Source organism: Lepeophtheirus salmonis, chromosome 2, assembly GCF_016086655.4.
Source record: "Lepeophtheirus salmonis chromosome 2, UVic_Lsal_1.4, whole genome shotgun sequence".
Classification (NCBI taxonomy): domain Eukaryota; kingdom Metazoa; phylum Arthropoda; class Copepoda; order Siphonostomatoida; family Caligidae; genus Lepeophtheirus; species Lepeophtheirus salmonis.
The window spans coordinates 15,826,281-15,845,103 of record NC_052132.2 but is presented as its reverse complement, the minus strand read 5'-3'; the positions used below and the strand labels follow the sequence as shown (position 1 = coordinate 15,845,103).

The 18,823-nt window shown below is 33.9% G+C and overlaps 2 protein-coding genes across 2 annotated transcripts; one reads left to right on the top strand and one right to left on the bottom strand.

Annotated features, from left to right (window-relative positions):
* The first annotated feature begins 1,292 nt into the window (after positions 1 to 1,292).
* LOC121132327 (uncharacterized) lies at positions 1,293 to 8,242 on the top strand. Its single transcript, XM_040727713.2, has 3 exons — positions 1,293 to 1,385; positions 6,053 to 6,342; positions 7,793 to 8,242. Exons 1-3 carry the CDS (start codon positions 1,380 to 1,382, stop codon positions 7,983 to 7,985), a joined length of 489 nt encoding a protein of 162 aa, XP_040583647.1. The 5' UTR covers positions 1,293 to 1,379; the 3' UTR covers positions 7,986 to 8,242.
* Positions 8,232 to 13,952, bottom strand: LOC121132325 (3-hydroxyanthranilate 3,4-dioxygenase). Its single transcript, XM_040727712.2, has 4 exons — positions 12,666 to 13,952; positions 10,457 to 10,600; positions 10,177 to 10,402; positions 8,232 to 8,709 (listed from the first exon to the last, which is right to left on the bottom strand). The coding sequence occupies exons 1-4, from the start codon at positions 12,783 to 12,785 to the stop codon at positions 8,303 to 8,305; spliced, it is 897 nt and encodes a 298-aa protein (XP_040583646.1). The 5' UTR covers positions 12,786 to 13,952; the 3' UTR covers positions 8,232 to 8,302.
* Between the last annotated feature and the right edge of the window lie 4,871 nt (positions 13,953 to 18,823).

Genomic DNA, 18,823 nt, shown 5'->3' with positions numbered 1-18,823 from the left:
GAATTATTTTATATAATGTTGTGTGAGTCCCTATTTAGCACTGAAGAATACAGTCCAGTTCAGTCCTACATTTAAGTCCTAAAACTCATAAAATTCGGTCCTTGATGTCATTACTCCACTTAATTTCATTTTTTCAATCAGTTTTAGTACTGACCATCTGAAGAACTGGCCCCAAGGGCTTATAGGACCGTTCTACGACTGAATTGTACCAAATAAATATTAAAGTACTTATGAAAGAAGGGTTAAACCCATTTATTTCTTTAAGAATGTATGTTTAAAAAATAAATCTTAGACATTTAAAACTATTCTTTTTCTACACTCATTATTCATTAATATCCAGTCATATTCATAAGCACCCCTGCACCAAAAAATATATGGGTTATAAATCAACCCTAGCAAAATATTTATATGTTAATTATATAAAGTGTTGAATAACATTTATGACCACAATTCAAGTAATTTTTAAGTTTATCTGTTTAACATAAATTAAAGAGAAAAACATTGAATATTTAATATTTTTGTAAACATATGAATTTTTTGAATAACGAGTTTGTGTGTGAGCAAAATGGGTTAGGACGAGTAATGAGTATAGCTCTAATTCCGTGGGTAGTTTTTGTTTTTTTTTACTCGAAAATTCAGCTCGTGGCATATCACTAATTTTGCTAAAAACTATATTTGAAACCTTCTTTGATCGGTCATAAAAAAACTAAAAATAATACAGTTCTATAAGTCCAGTCATAATAAAAATATTTGTCAGCCCTAGGACTAGTCCTTATGGGTCTTTTATATAAACTACAACAGCTGAAATAACGTAGTTACTAGTAATTTTAATTAGTTAGTAACGTCATTTGAGTCGCTGAAGTTTCAGCATGATTCATAACCTCTATTAAAGAGACAAGATGCATTAAGTCAAAAGTGTTATTATACGTTCTACCTACCATTCATTACTTTCTTAGTTGGTATACTCTTCAATCTTAGCAATGAGTGAAGGAAATAAAAATATAACTAAGACCGTTGAATAGTAAAAAAGATTGGACAAACAGGAAATCAGTCATAGGACATATCCAACACTAATTTGAACTCTTTTGTCAATCTATGTGTACGCCCCACTTTCAAAGTTCATATAGAACCCAACGGATATAAAACTTTCGATGTATGTATGGTTATATAATGATCTAAGAAATTCGTTAAGTATACTTTCAAGTACTCTCTTGAAAGTAAATACAGATTAGAATCTATGTATGTAATTCCTTAGAAAAGAGAGTGATTATATTATTATTATCCGCTCAATACGAAAGCAATAATAAGAGTCAGAAGGAAAAAATACCATTTAAGAACGGAAATGTTGAAGAATATTTCTTATTCGACTCGAGGCTAAGATGTTGGTAAGATCATTATTTTTTATCTTCATTTAAAATATACAATGTAGTCTATTTGACCTATGTGGATATATTTATGTACTGCAGGGGTACATGTCTGTCTGTCTGAAAATAGTGGGGGGCTTGTTTAACATAATTCATACGTAAATATAATAAACCCTTCTTCGACTAAATGGATTTTTATAGTCTTTATGTTGAGTGTACACTGTACATACTTACCTTCTATGGATGGGAGGAGGATTTTAAAATCTAATTTGGACAACGCCCAAAGGTATTGTAAGTACTTTTGTCCTCTCAAAAATGTAGAGAGATGGAAAAAGAGTTATTAAATAAGATATGTACAATATCTTTATATTATAGAATGTGTTTTGATCATGTAGAGTTCGATGTAAGCAACAAGCACTTTGTTACCTTTAATGATCACGTAACCTTTCATTCGGAAAGAAACAGGGGAAAGACACCAAATCAGTTGGATGTTAACCAGCTCTGAGCCAACTTTTCCCAACTATATATTGTTGTTCGGATCACTTATTAGGAGAAAAGAAGGATAAACTTCCACAGCTGTATATTTTTGTGTTAGCAAAGTAAGGGCCTGCTAGATGTACATATTAGTATGTACTTACAAGCAAAAAAAAAGAAAAGACCCGAGTCTGGTACGAGAGCAAGTTTTTTCCCTATGGCGGTCTTTTCTATAGAAATATTTCAGCCCAGCCCACGCTCAAAATCGTGGTCTCTTCTCTTTGGCTGAGAGAGCCTTCTTCCAAAGTTCATTATAGCTAAAGTTGTTGGAAAGAGCGAAAGGGAACATTTTAACTAAGTAGTTACCTGTCGAAAAGACCCATAATAATATTCAAGCAAACTGCAGTATTTTGCCTTCTGTCTGTTTCTGTTTGTCTATCAAAGTCAAACGATCACGGTTACAGAAATCAAAATTTAACCTTTTTTATTGATCTCAGTAAAAAATAAAGATACTTGCAAATTACCTGGATGACCTTTTTTATCACATTTATTGAGAAGAAATATGAACTAGACTAAATTGAGACTAAACTGAACGGAACTACGTATGACGGTCAAGCGACTTCACTTATATATATTACAAGATTTGCAAGTATGTTTATTTTTTACTGAGATAAAACAAAAAAAACCTTAACCTTGATGACCTTTCTCGTGGAGAAAATAAAATAAAGCAAAAATGTTTGTTAGATAAAATAAAGAGTTCTAATTTAATATAATATAAGCTAATTTTATATTGAAAAAAATGACCTATGAGGTCATCTTATTGGACAACATAAGAACACACTTGTTCATAGATAACAAAATAAATGAATACGTCACTTTTATTCATTGTCAATTTGCATGGATTGTAAGCAATCATTCGAGTGCAATTATAGTTATTATCACTGTTTTTACATTTTCTTTCTTTTTGGAGGTGTGACTAAAAAAATGAACAATTGTCGATCACAAATATATATATTTTTTTTAAAGAAACATTTATTGGCCAAATGAAAATCCATTTATTTATTTGGGCCCCACGTTTTTTTTTTTGAATTGGAAAAATGAAGAGTGTCTTTTCTTTTCCTAAAATGCTGTCATTACTATTTAACTCCTGAGTAGTGAAATCCATTTTCTTCTACATTCAGTCATACTCAAAACCTGATTGAATATTCGTATTTCCTCATAAAAGACAGAGAGTATAACCCAAAGTATTTATTAGGGAGTTATAATTGAGAGTAGATTTGGGGATCGACATCGAAGTAGTTCTTACCCATATTCTGGTATATTTGTTTTTTTTATTTATAATTTTTTTAGAAAAAAATTTCAAATATTAAATTTTTTTAAAAGAATTTTTAAAAATTCATACCTATTCATAAAAAAATTAATTGTTTGGGGAAAAAATTAAAGATTCCATAGCTATTACCCAAAAAAAATAATTTTTTTTAGAAAAATATTTCAAAATTAAATTTCAAATATTATATTTTTTAAAACTAAATTTATCTCCTCCAAAACATTCTTCAAATTGTCAGGTTTACAATTCTTATTTTGTCCTGTTTTTTTTTATTTATTTTTTAACATGACCAAAACATACACGATTTTCATCACTATACCTTAGTATTACTTTACAATCCCAGGTAATAACTATTGGATTTATATGCTGTAGTTATCTACTATCAACACTACTCAAATATCCATTACTCTTTACTACAATATTCTTCTTTTTTTTTTCTAGGGTAGAGGGGATTTAACTAAGATGCAATAGATTATAATTAATATAAAGCATTTTGAGAGGAGATTAACAGTATCCCTATCTTTTACGGGAATTACATAATAAGATTCATCTATTTTGATTCTTTTTCTTCACTTTTTGAGGAGGGGGGTATTAATTTACTTTTTAAAGAAATATTTCAGGTTCTTAATGATATACTTATTCTTTTGAGTTATACGTAAGTATTAAAGAATGTGTATAATATTCATTGTTATGCAATAACAAGTAGAACATGACTATAAATACAAAAGACATAGTGAAACGAAGAGTGAGCTTCGTTAATCATTATGGTTGGCTATACCCCAATAGATTTATACAACGGTTCATAATACATGAATTAAATTATGAATAGCTATGGATTTTTGATTTTTTTTTGGGAAAAGATAAATAAGACAATGATGATCTCAGTACCGTCTAGTTCAGTCCTGCATATCAGTCCTAAAAACTTATAAAGTTTGGTCCAAGATGACATCCCTCAACTTTATTTCATCTTTTTCTAATCCGTTCTAGGACAGAGAGTCCTAAGAACTGATAGGACCGTTCCATGATTGGGCTGGACGGGCTCAACACTGCTGATGACCATTTTATTATAATGTTACTGTAATAATACAATCGAGAATAATAAATTAGTGATCAATATTAGTACATGTTTAAGGTAAACACACTCATGGAGAGCAACCTGTTTGGCAACCCTTCAAATCCATCAAAGAATGCTTTTATTTCATTTGATAACTGATACTCTTACAATTCTTGTTTTAGGTAAAAGAATAAATGAGGTTACGTTATTCTAAACGAGTCTATCAATATGTACGGGAAAAAGGAATATCTTAGACTGCGAGTGTATACATATTTTTCACTTACGTCATAGATTTAATCGTAATTGAGGGAGACGCAATCTTGAGGGGGCTCAATGTTGATATTTTTGTAATAAAGTTGACAAATTTCAAATTAACCTTTTTAAAACTGCATAAAATGACTTATGAATAAAAAAAGTCATAAAACTTCCGTTAAATCCCACTTTATGTGAATGATAAACAAGGTTATTAGAAATAAATCATAATATTATAAACTAAAAATTCGTAAAAATGTCTATATTTCCACAATTAATATTTTTCATTGGGCTCGATTAGGGACGAGAAAAGTATGATAATTAGAGGAAAATAATAGTGTGGGGTTTCTGTATGAAAATCTTATACTGCTATGAAACCGTTATATTTTTTGTTGGACCAAACTACTTCGGTCTGGATCGGTCTCATAGAAAAATTTGGTCTAGATCTGTTCAAGGTGAAAATTCGGTCTAGTTCAGTTTAAAAAAATCGTTCTAGACGGATTTTACAGATAAATTGTTTATTACATGACGTCATGCGAAGTTTTAACTGGGAGAGCTTGGATGCCTTTTTAATCCCGTCGACTCTTATATGTATACAATATTTGTACTAGAACAACTCGTGTACTTTTGATATTTTTTTGAAAAAATCAATAACAGTTGATCTTGAAAAAAAAAGAAATTGGGTCAATTGGCATGTACCACTTTTGCGAAATTTTTCTAAGACATATATTGTTAAAAAGTCTTGGGATGTTATTAAATAAAAATTTAAGAGTTGTTTAGTAGCCATTTTTTTTTTTTTGTGAACATTCGGTTCAAACTTTTTGGTTAGGAAACAACTTGAATCTGGAAATAGCATTGAAGATAAACTTCAATGTGGTTGAACAACCAAACTTACTTAACAAGCTCCCGGATAGGCTTTTGAAGCCAACCCAAGAATAAAAATAACTAAAGTGGGCAAAAAAGCCTATATCCAATTAAATTGTGTCAAGAGCTGTAAAATTTGCTAGAGGTAAGTCCTTAAGGCTTCAGAAACTACCTTAACTTAGTCAGGCTCAAAATACACTCCTCTCCAGCACTATCAACGTATCCTGAATTATCTTAAATATCATAGAAAGTGTGATAAAAAAACCTTCACAAACAAAATAATAAATATAAAACCCTGGATAAATCCCAAGAAAACGGGATACTGAAAGAGAAGCCTGTTTCCTGACCTTTCAGACCGTCTGGTTACTGACTTAGAGCATGATGTTGGTGTGACCGGAAAGGACTAAAACGACAACCTCCTTCCTTTTACTTTCTATTTTCCACTTAAGAGTATTTAATCTGACCTAAACAACTGACTAACTTCTAAAACAATTGTACTATAAAGTTCGAGACGGATGTTTATAAAAACATGCCTAGAAAAACTTTTGGATTTTCATTTTAATAAACATTCCAAGACTTTTCGAACACACGGTAGAGTACTTAGTAGTATGGGCGTCCATTGTGCAAACTTATAAAAAATCTTGAGATTGCCCGTGAATAGTGTCGTATTTTATTTACACATCTGATTTTAATATCTTTATTATTTGATTTTTTTAGGGAAAGTTATTGCCATGTTTCTGCATCTTCCTGACGATGGCTCTCATTGTTCAAGGCAATGCACTACAACCATTTAAACGATCAGCCTTTTTAAGACACCAATTACATGGAGGAGACTCCGTTCCCCTTGGAATTCGCAGTAGACTCAAATTCTTTTTGGAGTCAGAGCCCAGTTCTTTTAAAACCTCTGTTCTTAAATATGCTAAATCAAGAATGCAACCCAAATTGGAAGTCATGGAGGAAGAGGAGCCCCTCATACCAGATATTGAACAAAATATGAATAAACTAAGGTAAGAATATATGGAAATGATTATTTTTAATAATACAAGTCATTAATGACCATGTCGTTGTTGTCATGTTATACAGTTGGATCCAATATGTTTATATTTTCTGTTTTAATATGTAAATTTGAGCCTTCTTTGAAATGGTTGAAATCCATTCTCTCATACATTGTTTTCTAGAAGCCAAAATAGGATGCTTAAATTTTAGTACTTATAACTTTTTATTCTAGGAGAGAAACATATAATTTTTAATTTACATATAAATGCCTTCTCTCAATGTGGCCGTCATTAGTCTCTATCACAGCCTCGATATAGTTACTGGAAAGGCACTGTGGATGCTCTCCTCGAGATAAACGGATATTTGGACCTCAAACAGCATTCGAACACTCCATTTTAGAATCCATTATTTTCAGTAATTACTTATATATTCGAGCAAAGTAGCAAACTCTGCTAGACTATTTGTGTATAGGTATATCTTGAAAAAATTGATACTCAAACAAAGTGTTTGAAATTAAATACTGTTCGGAATCCGAATATTTTTCAAATATATTAACTTTCCTGTATACACTGTCTGAAAGAATAAATTTATTAATCATTATTAGAAACTTCAAGATTCGGACTTATAAATCATTTTTTTCAATTAATTAAAAAGTTGTTCTAGAACCTATAGAAAACAATTTTGGAAGACCCCCCTTTCAGCATTCCTCAACTCATTCTACAAAATCCTTTTGAGACATTCTCAAATTACGTGATCACTTAGGAGGAGGGGTTCGGCCTACAACCCATAATGTTAACTTCCTAACATTAAAATACCATATGTACTTTGTTGTCAACTGTCGATTACATCGTATCACTTGATAGTTCTGGTGGGTTTTTAGATGGTCCGTACATTTGTAATTGGTTATATAAAGATGGAATTTTCTTTTTCTGGGCGGCAGTTGTCATAATTATTCCATTCCTGAGTCATGAACATCCTTTCCAAAGTAGAAACGTATAGCTACGCATTAAAAACAATATGTACGACTAAGCAATATTATAATACAGTATTGGATTTTGGAGAAACAATATAACAAAGATAGTCTGAGAGTACTAAAGAGATAAATAGCAGGGCATTTTTCTGGTTTTTTTCCAAGAAAGGTTGCGTCATATAATAATATGAAGCTCCCCAAAAGTTTATTACATACACATATTAAACAAACCTATTTATCTAAGTATAACTGTGTTGATAATTTATCGCTACCGCCTTTCCCTTCACGCTCACCCATATTCCCAGCCCTAAAAATGGCCCCTTAGAATTAAATATTTATATTTAAGTGCTGGAAAATGTTGTATTTACATTGTACATAAGTCGAACCGAAGGGATTTCAACATATTGAAATTAAATCATTATTTTGTTTAACTAATCTATTCAATTACTTCAAGTATTTAAACTACCCATTTATTGCTTTCAATCTTGTAGGTATGCTGTCATGTTGCCACAAGAGGAGGAACTTGTACCCACTGCTACAGAAGAAATATATGAAGAACCACAAGCCTTGCTAGAAAGACCAGTGAGTATATCTCGATCCTATTCACGATATGCTGGTACAGGATATGGTGGATCTCGAATGAAATTAGTTAGCTTTTTACCACGACCTCCAATGGTTTTATGAGTTATCAGGAGTAAGATTTATTCAACCAACGTGGATTTTGTCATCATTTGAGAAAAATATGACAACATCATCCACAAATAGAATTTATGATTTATTCTTGATACTTAATTTGATAATGTGTTGTATTTATGTAACGGATTAGACTATTGTAATTAATGGATAAAATAAGATGTAATGAAGATTGAAATTAAAAATAAATCAAATAAAATATGTAGTTGTATAATTGACCTAAATAAACTTCCCTTGTTTTAAATAAAGATGAATTTTTATTTTTATTGAGGTACATATGTATGTATTTTGAATAATTATAAATATAATTAGAATCCAACTCTTGATCGATGCTCAGGATTCATTTGTATTGAGACAACAACGGAGTCCTCGGCAGGGTCAAACGTAAACTCAATATTCGATGGAACAAGAAGTGTATCATCGACCTTCAATTCATATACATGATTCCCAATTGTTATTTTGACGGGGGATCCCTGAATAGACAAGAATAATGTTTCACCACCTCTGGAAACCATGCATTTTTTCCCTGATCCATATCCATGAGCAATTATGTCCGATTGATAGGATTTATCCCACAAGTCCAATGATCCCTTTTCAAAAATTTCATTGAAATTGTTTGCAACCCAATCTTTTATAGAGAAGGGAGACTCAAGTCGTCGTGCTGAATCGGGAACCCACGGAGGATTTGACTCAATGTTATCCTTTGTTGGCTTCCCTAATAAACATTGACATTGATAAATATTATTATGTTTTAATTACTATATGTAAAAGTATTTTGGTCTGCCATCTAATCCCCGCATTTATTATTGTTATTTAAGCAATGAAGCTCGAATATGACCATTGAAATTTTCAATAGCAGTAGGTTTGGCCTTCAAAAAAAAAAAAATTAATCATATTTTTATAGTATACATATTTCGATTCGGAGCTATATTTTGAAACAAAATATCTATATAAATGATAGTTAAAGGTAATTCCAATCGATAAAAAACATTCCAGCATTCGAAAGTTTAATTATTTATAAAGTTATCTTAAATGCATTCCCTATAAAATGTGTCAAAACATACCACAATCAAGTAAAATGATGGTTATTATTTAGAAGTTAATATATTTTTTCTATTTTTTTATATCATGGCTCAAACTAAGTAATATAAGTTATACCCTTTTTTCAATTTAAAAAGATTTCCGGTAAAAAAAGATCGATTTTGAATGATTTTTTTGAGATTAGCTACGATTTTGGAATATTTAATAATAAAGCAATGTAAGGTTGCGTGAAAATGTTTCCAACTTAAATATTATTAATTCGATTATTAACTCATTGTAATAAGTGGTCAATACTTTAGGGGTAGTAATATCAACCCAGATTTAAATATGTTTCATATTCAATGTATTTTATTAGTATTTTTTGATTATATGTAAGTCATCTCATCGACTCATTATATTTTATTTCGGAACTTTTTGCGCATTCTTATTTATTAAATATTCTATAAGAAAATAATAAAATTCAACTGAAAAAATAAATAAAAAGAAACTTTTTATTAATTGCAAATCTTTTTAAGTTGCAACATAAGGTTAATTCTTTAGCCTTACCTATAATATAAAGCAATTAAAAAAAATATGAACAAAATATTAGTTTCCAAATTCAAATTACTTGATTATTGTATGATTAGACCCATTCCGTAGGAACTGTATTCAAGATAACTTTATAAATATTTTATCTTTCGAAGGTTAGAATGTTTTTTATACCTCTGCTAACGAAGTTAAACGTAAATTTGGTTTTTAGCTTTGTTTATTTGTTAGTAACCGCGATACCACCAAAAGTAACAAATCCATTTTAATCAAATTTGTTACGAAAATTACATATGATTGTTGTGAGAGGCTATTAAGTTTTGAGAAATCAAGGTCAAAATAAAACAAAAACGTACAAAATACATAATCAACTGTAAATTTGGAACAAATTGAGAAATATAACTCAATTTAATTTCCCCATTTAAGTTATGAGGAGTTATTAGTTTTAATTTATATATATATAGTTATTTGAAATATGGTTTTGAATCATAACTTTACTCTAGAAATAACAATATTAAATGTGGGATTTAGCCCCTGGACGTTCAAAGGCCTTAATTTGGTTACATAGTGTTATTTATAATAGGCATCATGGAAATTAGAGTATTCCTTTCATTACCTGTTTTATACTCCTCTGACTGAAAGAATTCATTGATGACGGGTGGTAACTGTGTACTAAGATCTGTACATTGAAACCACTTCTCAAATAGGATTTCTTTTGACCCATCAACATAGTATCGAAGGCAATCCTTTTCAAAATTAAGTCTATCTCTCTCAACGACTAAACCAACTGTGTTCTCAAACCTTTGTGGAGAATGCGGAATTCGACCAGGTAAAAGAAACACCTGTGAATTAAAACTGTAGATATGTAATTGCAAAGGTCAAAATGAGTCAAGTACCTCTCCTTCTCGGATTTTTATATCCTTGAATTTGTCATTGTAAAGTACTTTGAGACACATGTCCCCTTTCCTCATGTAGAAAAACTCTTCTCCTTCGTCCAAATGGTAGTCCTTTCTTTGATTCGGGCCTCCCACGTAAAACACCTTAAGTGGATATAAAATAATTCATATTTCATTTGTTCATGGAAGAATATACATATGATTTGAATAAAATATGATCATTACAGGAAATTAAATAAAAATACAAGGATTTCTCAATTTTAAAGGATACGGGGCCTTCCATCTGAAATGGAACACTTTTTTAAATGGTGCAACTTTGTCCTATTTGTTATATTTCGATGTTTAACTCAATAACTTATTGTAAACAGTTGTCTCATGAAAAGGTACACAAAAAAATGAGGAAAGTCGGTTGGGAAATAAGAGCAGCATATCCAAAGACAAGGAGCTACGACGCTGCAAGTCAGGAACCCTCCGTTAGTGAAAAATCCCTATCAGAGATCTTTAAAGTGCCGGAATTTAACAAGTGTACCCGGTAATCATTGTTTGAAGCAGTTAAAGGCTCCACTGATGACAGAAGAACTAGGATGATTGTCAATGGTCTTGCTCGTGAATTTGAAAGTAGCCAGTCCTCCATGCAACTCTTGGTGAGGCAAGACTTAAACTTTAATGCCTAAAAGATAACTTTTCGTGCGGGTTTGAAGCCGTTTGGATCGAGTAAAGCGTGGGACCCAGCGCAAAATCCTCCTCAACAAGCATGTAAAGCAAGACTCATGACCTCCCTAGATCCCCCACTTTTCTGTGTTATTGCCAACCCAAGGAGAAGCTTTTGGAGGTCCGATACACAACAAAGGACCAAGTAAAGGCCTCACTTTGTAAAGAACTGTTGTACAAAGTTCCATACCAGGCTGGAACTGGGGATTTAGATAAAAGGTGAATATATTGATTGATAATGTAAATAAAGTGACCTCTGTATTTATGAATTAAATTTTTCTAACTTAATGATTTTTTGTCAAATATAATTTTTTTTTAATTTTCAAAAAGTGTTGTATTTTAGAGAGGGAAGCGTGTAATAAAACACAAAAAAATAAATTGTTTATACTTGTTTACAAGTGTTTACTCAAGTTCTTTCGTCAACCTACTTTTTACTCATTTTGATTGATTTTAATATATATATATATATAATATTAAAGTATGGCTGTTTAGGCTGTATATGTCCCGTTTTATAACAATGATGAATATTTTGTTTAGTCATGCTATATATGCGTTGAACCATAAGAGCCGAGCCCCCCACTTTTACAGAATTTGTAAAGTAATAACAAATAAAAAAAAATCCTCTTGTATAAAAAGTCATCATTTTGAATGAAAAAAATATCTTCCCAAAAGTTATAAAAATTAAAATTAATATTTATAAAAATAACACCCTGTCAAAAAAAATCCTAATGGCCTTGGGCTCCCCTGATAACGTCACAACTATATAATTTGCAAAAACGTTCCAACACCCATGGTAGGCGTTATCATAATGAGTATATCCACTTAAATTTGTAGAGTAAATTAGAGATTGGCACGGATTATTCAATCTCGACCGGTCTCATATAAAAATTCTGTCAAATTCTGTCCCAAAAAAAATGGTCTAGACCGATTTTAGAGACAAATTGTTTATAACATGACATCATATGTTTTTTCAAGTACAATGACGTTATACAAAGTTGAAACAGAGATAGTTTGGATGAATTTTGATCCCGTCGTTTCTTATATGTATACAGTATTTCTTCTGAAACTTATCGTGTACTTTTGAATTCTTTTGATAAGAAATGAATAACAGTTGATCTAGAAGAAAAAATGGGTCTCTCATAACATATGAGATCGAAAAAAATAGGTCCTTAAAGTAAGACCGAATCAAAATCGGTCTACAAAGTGGGACCGGAAAAAAAATTGGACCGCGGTCTGGACCGAAAAGTCGGTCTAAATATCCCTACAAAAATCACTTAAGACCGAACCGAAAAAAAATTCGCCCATGGACCGGGTCTCAACACTAATAGTCAGCTATATGCTTTGTTATGTCAAGTGCATTAAGAATCTCTGGATCCTGTTTTTCAACAAATAAGTTATTCAAGGGTTGGATATGGCCTGTGAGCCACCATTTGAATGGTATGATCATTGGAAATGTTTATATACTATTTATTCAAATTCATTACGTAACATAATTTACCTTCAGTTGATAGTTGTGTATCATTTTGTTACAGACGGGTGGAAGAAACGCCTTTTCATTTTCTTTCAACCATTTGGATGTTGAGTGTAAAACTGGCTCAGGTGCCGTTCCGGCAGACATTTTTTCGTGTGTGTGTATGTTTTCTTTGCAAGGATCAAAGCTCTTCTGTATCCACTAAACTTTATTCAAAAAGTAATTGAAACTAACTACACCAAATGTTTGTCTAGTTGAAGAGGAGGAATACTTATTTGAAACTGGATATTTGGCATGCCTTAAGAGAATACAGATGGATACTTTTCTGTTATTTTTCAAGTATTTTTACAAAAAAAAGTTGAAAGTGTCTATTAAAATATATAATGACATATATAATATTCAATCTTTGCTTTCCTACATGTGTTCTAAATTTAATACGAGACTCCAAAATTCGTTTTTTTATAATAATTTAATCACTTCCTACGAGTAATGAGGATTTAATTTGTACGCAGGTACCTATACCATACCTGTGTACGCGATTATTTAAGTAGAACAAATCATTAATTCAAGATATCATAATGTGGACATAGGTACAATGGAGGGATATGAATTAAAAGCTTTGTTTTACATATTGAATCAGATCTTGGGATATTGACGTTAAATTAGGGATAATTTGTATCACAATTTAGAAATATTTGGATTTTATACATGCAACATTAATCTATTACTTTCATTTGATTATGCCAATTAAATCATCAAACTTTACCGATCTAAGGCGTTATGAGTTTACAAATGATTTACAGGGTGAGGCATAAGTTCGTGAAGATATGTTTTAGTGTATAAATTCAATATAGCTTTATCAATTGGCATTTTCTTTTGTGAAAGTTCAAAATACTGGAGTCGTAGTCGTGCATTTTATGTACTGACTCCATATTCATGATACTAATTAGTGATGTGTCGTTCGGGAACGTAACGATCTATGTGTGAGCCGGCTCTAACCAAATGAACGACAGGAGCCGACTTCCTACCAATCAGGAGCTGGCTCACCCAAAATGAGGGATTTATTGTCCTTTTTATTATAATTTATTATTCGTCAGGATGAAATCTGACGGCTAAACTAGGTGGAAAAATTAATTTGGGATTTGTTTTTTTAATAAAAAAAAACTCGTTCGGTAAATTATGCAGCAGAGCAAATATTTTTGAAACTTTTTCTGAGAACAAAAAACAAAAGCATCTGAAAAGCCGTTTGGGAGCCAAGATCCGAATGAGCCGGTTCTCTAATAAGAGCCGGATTCCCCATCACTATTAGTAACCAACTGAAATGATCAGCATTATCAATTCAATGTACATGTGCGCTCTCACTATCACAAAAGCCAGGTGCTGCCCTGCTCTCTCTGTTTTACACGTATGCTGCTGCCTATATGTATTCTAATTTCTGATGAAGCGTAAATAGAACAAAATATAAATGTAGAAGAATACGGAGGCAATTTGAACACTTAAGAGCATTATTATTGTATTTAATATGGAGCAAGTGTCCTGGCTATAATATGTATTTTGATAGACTTGTTTTGCTTTAACAACGAGGAAACAATGTGATGAGCTTATTTTTTATGTGATTTTGTATTCATCTTACTTTATCAGATAAGACAAAATCTACAACTCCATTGTTTATCTGATTAAACTCAATCCAATCTCTTGAAAATAAGTTACACCTAATGGGATTATTAACGCTATAATATATCAGTACGTTTCCATGCGGCTCAAAATTTTATAATATCCCTAAATTTTCCCCTACAAATCCCAGTAACCAACACTGTAATCCCAAGAAAATAATAACAGTTTGCAGAATATTAATACTATTTCACACTCAACTTGAGTCAGTAATATTTCATTTTCTTCTTCACCTTCACTAATATCAGCTGATAATTATATCATTTTCATTTCCCAGTGAAAGTATCGTTATTAAGGCTATCTGAAACTCCCAGTTCGAATATGTTCCACCGTTCTTTCTAATGTATTATTTTTTCAACAAATTTATGAATGAGAATCAAAATCTGAATAATATGACTTTAATGCAGTTTTAATTCAATCCTTTTAAAAGTCTAGTTATTTATTCTTATAAAAATAATATTTAGTCTAATTTTCTTAATTTCGAACTCCACCTCGATTTTTCAACTGGGTGCTGGATTCTTCCGCCTACAAGGATAGTTGCAAAATTTTAATGCAACTAGAAAATACTCACTAGCAAGGGCGTTGCAGGCTTTCATCATTTGGGGGGGAAGGGGCTAATATACTCCAAAAAAAATCATTATATAATCTGTATATATACAGAGTGGAACGATTAAATCTGCCGCCCCCAAAAAATAAAACTGCAGCTTTGTTTCTTAATATTTATTGAAATCAAGAAACACATGATTATCAGGTTATCGAGAAGATATTTATTCAATGAAACCCCCTTCCACCTCCAAAACCGCCTCAATACAGGGCGGCAACAGGAGCACGCCTTTGAACTTGCACCGGCCGGAGATAGGTGAATGTGCGGCGGATAGCAACAATCAGGTCGTCCTTGGTGTTGTAGGGGATCATGTTGGTACTATTCTTGACGTAAACCACACCCAGTATCAAAGGAGTTCAAATTTGGTGAGGGGGGTGGGGGAGTAATATGAGAACAGTACGAAGTCAAATGCATTCTCTTTCAGCCACTCCTTGGAGTTTGTCTTCATGGCCCGTGACACATTGCAGTTGTTGGTGGCTATCCATCTGTGGTTCCGGCTGTTGTAGATTTGGTTTTGACAAAAAATTTTGTCAAATAAAATAAAACCACAGCAAGTTGGGCTTTTGGGGATGTTTGATCTTGTTCAGCAATCTCACAAGTTTCACTAACCTGAGGCCCTTTGTCTTATCAGTGAGCACCTGGCTAGTCTGATCCTTGTAGGACCGGTACTTCAAGTCGTTCTTGACACACTGGATGATGGTGGTGTGTGATGTATCCAAATCCGCGGCAATTTGAGGTACAGGGTTCGTGGGATCTGCATCAACGATCTCCTGGACCTTGCTGAGGAGCTCCTTGTTCCTGACCTTCCTGTGGCCCTCCATGTCGTCCACCTTCCTCTCCACGGCCTCCAGGGTGTTGTTACACTCCTTAAAGCTCACTCTGATGCTTCTAACCGTTCGTTTTGGCATTTACAGAATGGAAGAAATAGCGAATATATACAAGTATACAGGGTCTCCACGATAAATTGGAACTATCTTAAAATTCAACCTGCTATATAAAAAGGGAATTTGGAGTGTACCGGGTGTCCCCAAAGTCTTGACCGGTACCTTCGATGGCTTTTTTCGAGATTTCAGAGACTTTTTACGTAAATGTTGCGAAATAAAAGTTAAAGGCCGTTTTCAGATTAACAAGTTTTGTATCAATAACATTTCGAAATACATAATTGTTTTTGACATGGAGGCTAAAAGACATGAAGTAGCTGCTCTGCTTCGTGCAGGAATCAGCCACGAGGAGATCTCTGAGGCCACCAGCATGTCCACCAGCACCATTGGCAGGATCAAGAGGAGGTTGGACAAGGGGGAAGGCCTTGAAGACAAGCCTCGAAGTAGGACACCTATCTTAAAGGCCACCAAGGCCATTAAGAAGAAGATCAGGGCCCAGATCAAGATAAACCCTCTTCTGAGCATCAGAACAATTGCCAAGAAGAACAACATGGGCAAGACTACTGCTGCCAACATTGTCAAGGACATTGGGGGTAAGTCCTTGGTCCGTACTACCTGTCCCATGTTGTCCATGGCCAATATGGAGGCCAGATACATCCGATGCAAGAAGATTTTAAACAACATGAAAAGCAATGGGGACAGAATTATCATTTTTTCCGATGAAAAAACTTTTACAGTGGATCCAGTCTTCAACCGCAAAAATGATCGCTACATTAGCCTTAATGGTTACGTGGGATCTGAGAAATATGTGTCCATGACCAAGCACCCAGCTAGCATCATGATGCTTGGAGTTGTTGGCTCAGATGGTAAAGCCATGCCTCCAGTCTTCTTCCAAGAGGGCTACAGGCTCACCTCGGAGGACTACATCAAGGTGCTCAAGACCAAGGTGGTCCCATGGATCAGGAAGGAGCATCCTGGCAAGAGGGTGTGTTTCCAGCAGGATGGGGCACCCGCACACACAGCCCAGAACACCCAGAAGTGGTTCAAGGAGAAGGTGGAATTCTGGCCCCCTCCTCCCCCGACCTGACCCCCTTGGATTTCAGCATCTTGGCGCACATTTTAGAGGCAGGCTTGCTAAAAACGGCACAGTAGTACCAAAGCTCTCAAGGCCAGTATCACCAAGGCCTGGACCAAGATGGACCCCACCTACATCAAGAACACCTGCTCCTCCTTCCACCCCCGTGTTGTAGCTGCTATGGAAGCTAAAGGCCAAATTGTTAAAAATATATTATAGATTATAACCAAGCAAAGTTTTTTTATTAAAAACATTTCTCTGTATCTCTACTTTTAGTCTTTCTAGATCTTAATGAAGTTGGAAGTTAGAAATCAGTCAGGAATTTCTGGACACCCGGTATTTGTTAATATGAAAAAGTTAGACATGATACTAAACAATAAATTTATTCAACATGTACTCCCTCAGCAGCCACCATCTTCTCCATCCTGCCCCTAAAGGATTTGCATGCCCTGATGACTTCCGCGGAATCGACAGCACTCCACTCCCTCGTAATGGAGCCTGGGAACTTTGTGGTGAAGACTGCAGGGACCTCTTCTCTCTCCTTGGCAAGCCACCTGTCATTCTGGACGTTGTAGCTTCTGTCGACAGTCCAGTTCTTCTCGTCGGAGAAGAAGATGATTCTTCCTCCATGGCTCTTCAGGTCATTGAAGAGACGCTTACACTTTGGTGAGCCTGGTGGCCTTCATGGATACTGTGAGGATGTGTTGTTTGGCCATTCGATATGACCTGTACTCGAGGTCCTCATTCACAGCCTTGGAGACCAGCTGCATGCTCACTCAACGGTTCTTGGATAACCTGGACAAGGAAGTCCCTGGCAAATCCTTGATGGACTTCCGGAGGCCTTCAAGGAAGCGGGGAGTGCGAATTCGGTCACTTCTCATGTTGTGGGAATTGCAGCAGACCTTCCCCTCAACCTCCCAGGTATTGAAGATCCGGTACACTGTGGTCTTGGGATAGTTAAGAAGCTTGTAGATAGCAGAGGGCTTGTGTCCCGCGTGAGCCAATTCGAGGATGGCGTCTCTCCTTGCTTGTTCCCTGATGACTATTCTTTGTTGCCAAAACAATTGTGGTGGAAGTTATAGTGTATTGTTCACGCAACCTTTTATATTAGTATGATTTAACCCCAAATATCCACATTATGGATCTGGATGAAGTTTAAAGTAGTTCCAATTTATCGTGGATACCCTGTATATTGGCTATTTTAGAATTGTTTCTTTTTGGGAGAAAGGTTGCATGATACAATAAAGGTAAAATTTGCCATTTCATCACCGTTATCGTATCACGCAACCTTTTATCCATAAATAAATAAAGAAAAAGCCCAAGAGGAGCAGGCATAGACATCTAAAGCTATCTGCACCACATAAAGTGCACCCGCTCCAAGACACGGCTTGTTTTTAGAATTGATTAGTTATTGTTTTCAGGAGTGAGGGATACTATCCTTATAGCTTCAGGATTCCTATCGTGACTATTAAGTTTAAGATGAGGGGATAGAAGTACTTTGCCCCTGGATCCCGTCAGGTTATGAAGGCAGCCCGTACAATCCTAAGATCCTATACTATAGCTTTCCTGGTTTCAATGTGCCTCCTAATCTGGAACTTGAATCCAAATGGGAGAGGACTGTTCCAATCTCTAAGAAAATTCAAAAATATAGACAATTACTAAGAAGTCAAGACTGTGCAGTCTCCATTTCACGAAATCGGATTATATTACATTCCCTAAACCAAAGACAGGGTAGTGGTCGTCAACTTAATCGTCAACTGGAACCAAGGTAGGCTTTTATGGGCACAATCTCAAAAACAGGTTCCAGCTTTGGGTAAAAGGCCAATTTACTTTAAAATAAAAATATATAACTAATTCAAGTATTGACATAAATACTTAATTGAATTAATTAACTTTTCAGGAGACTGAAAAAGGATGCTGTGTCTTTAATGTAGCCAAACCTTCCGTTCTGCCT

Excerpts from the sequence above, each read along its gene's own strand:
- LOC121132327 (XM_040727713.2), top strand. Across the intron at positions 6,343-7,792 it reads CAAAATATGAATAAACTAAG|GTATGCTGTCATGTTGCCAC; the intron begins GTAAGAATATAT and ends TCAATCTTGTAG.
- LOC121132325 (XM_040727712.2), bottom strand. The coding sequence starts at position 12,785 with ATGTCTGCCGGAACGGCACCTGAGCCAGTTTTACACTCAACATCCAAA. Across the intron at positions 10,601-12,665 it reads TACACAACTATCAACTGAAG|GTGTTTTACGTGGGAGGCCC; the intron begins GTAAATTATGTT and ends TATCCACTTAAG. Across the intron at positions 8,710-10,176 it reads GTCAGAGGAGTATAAAACAG|GGAAGCCAACAAAGGATAAC; the intron begins GTAATGAAAGGA and ends AATGTTTATTAG.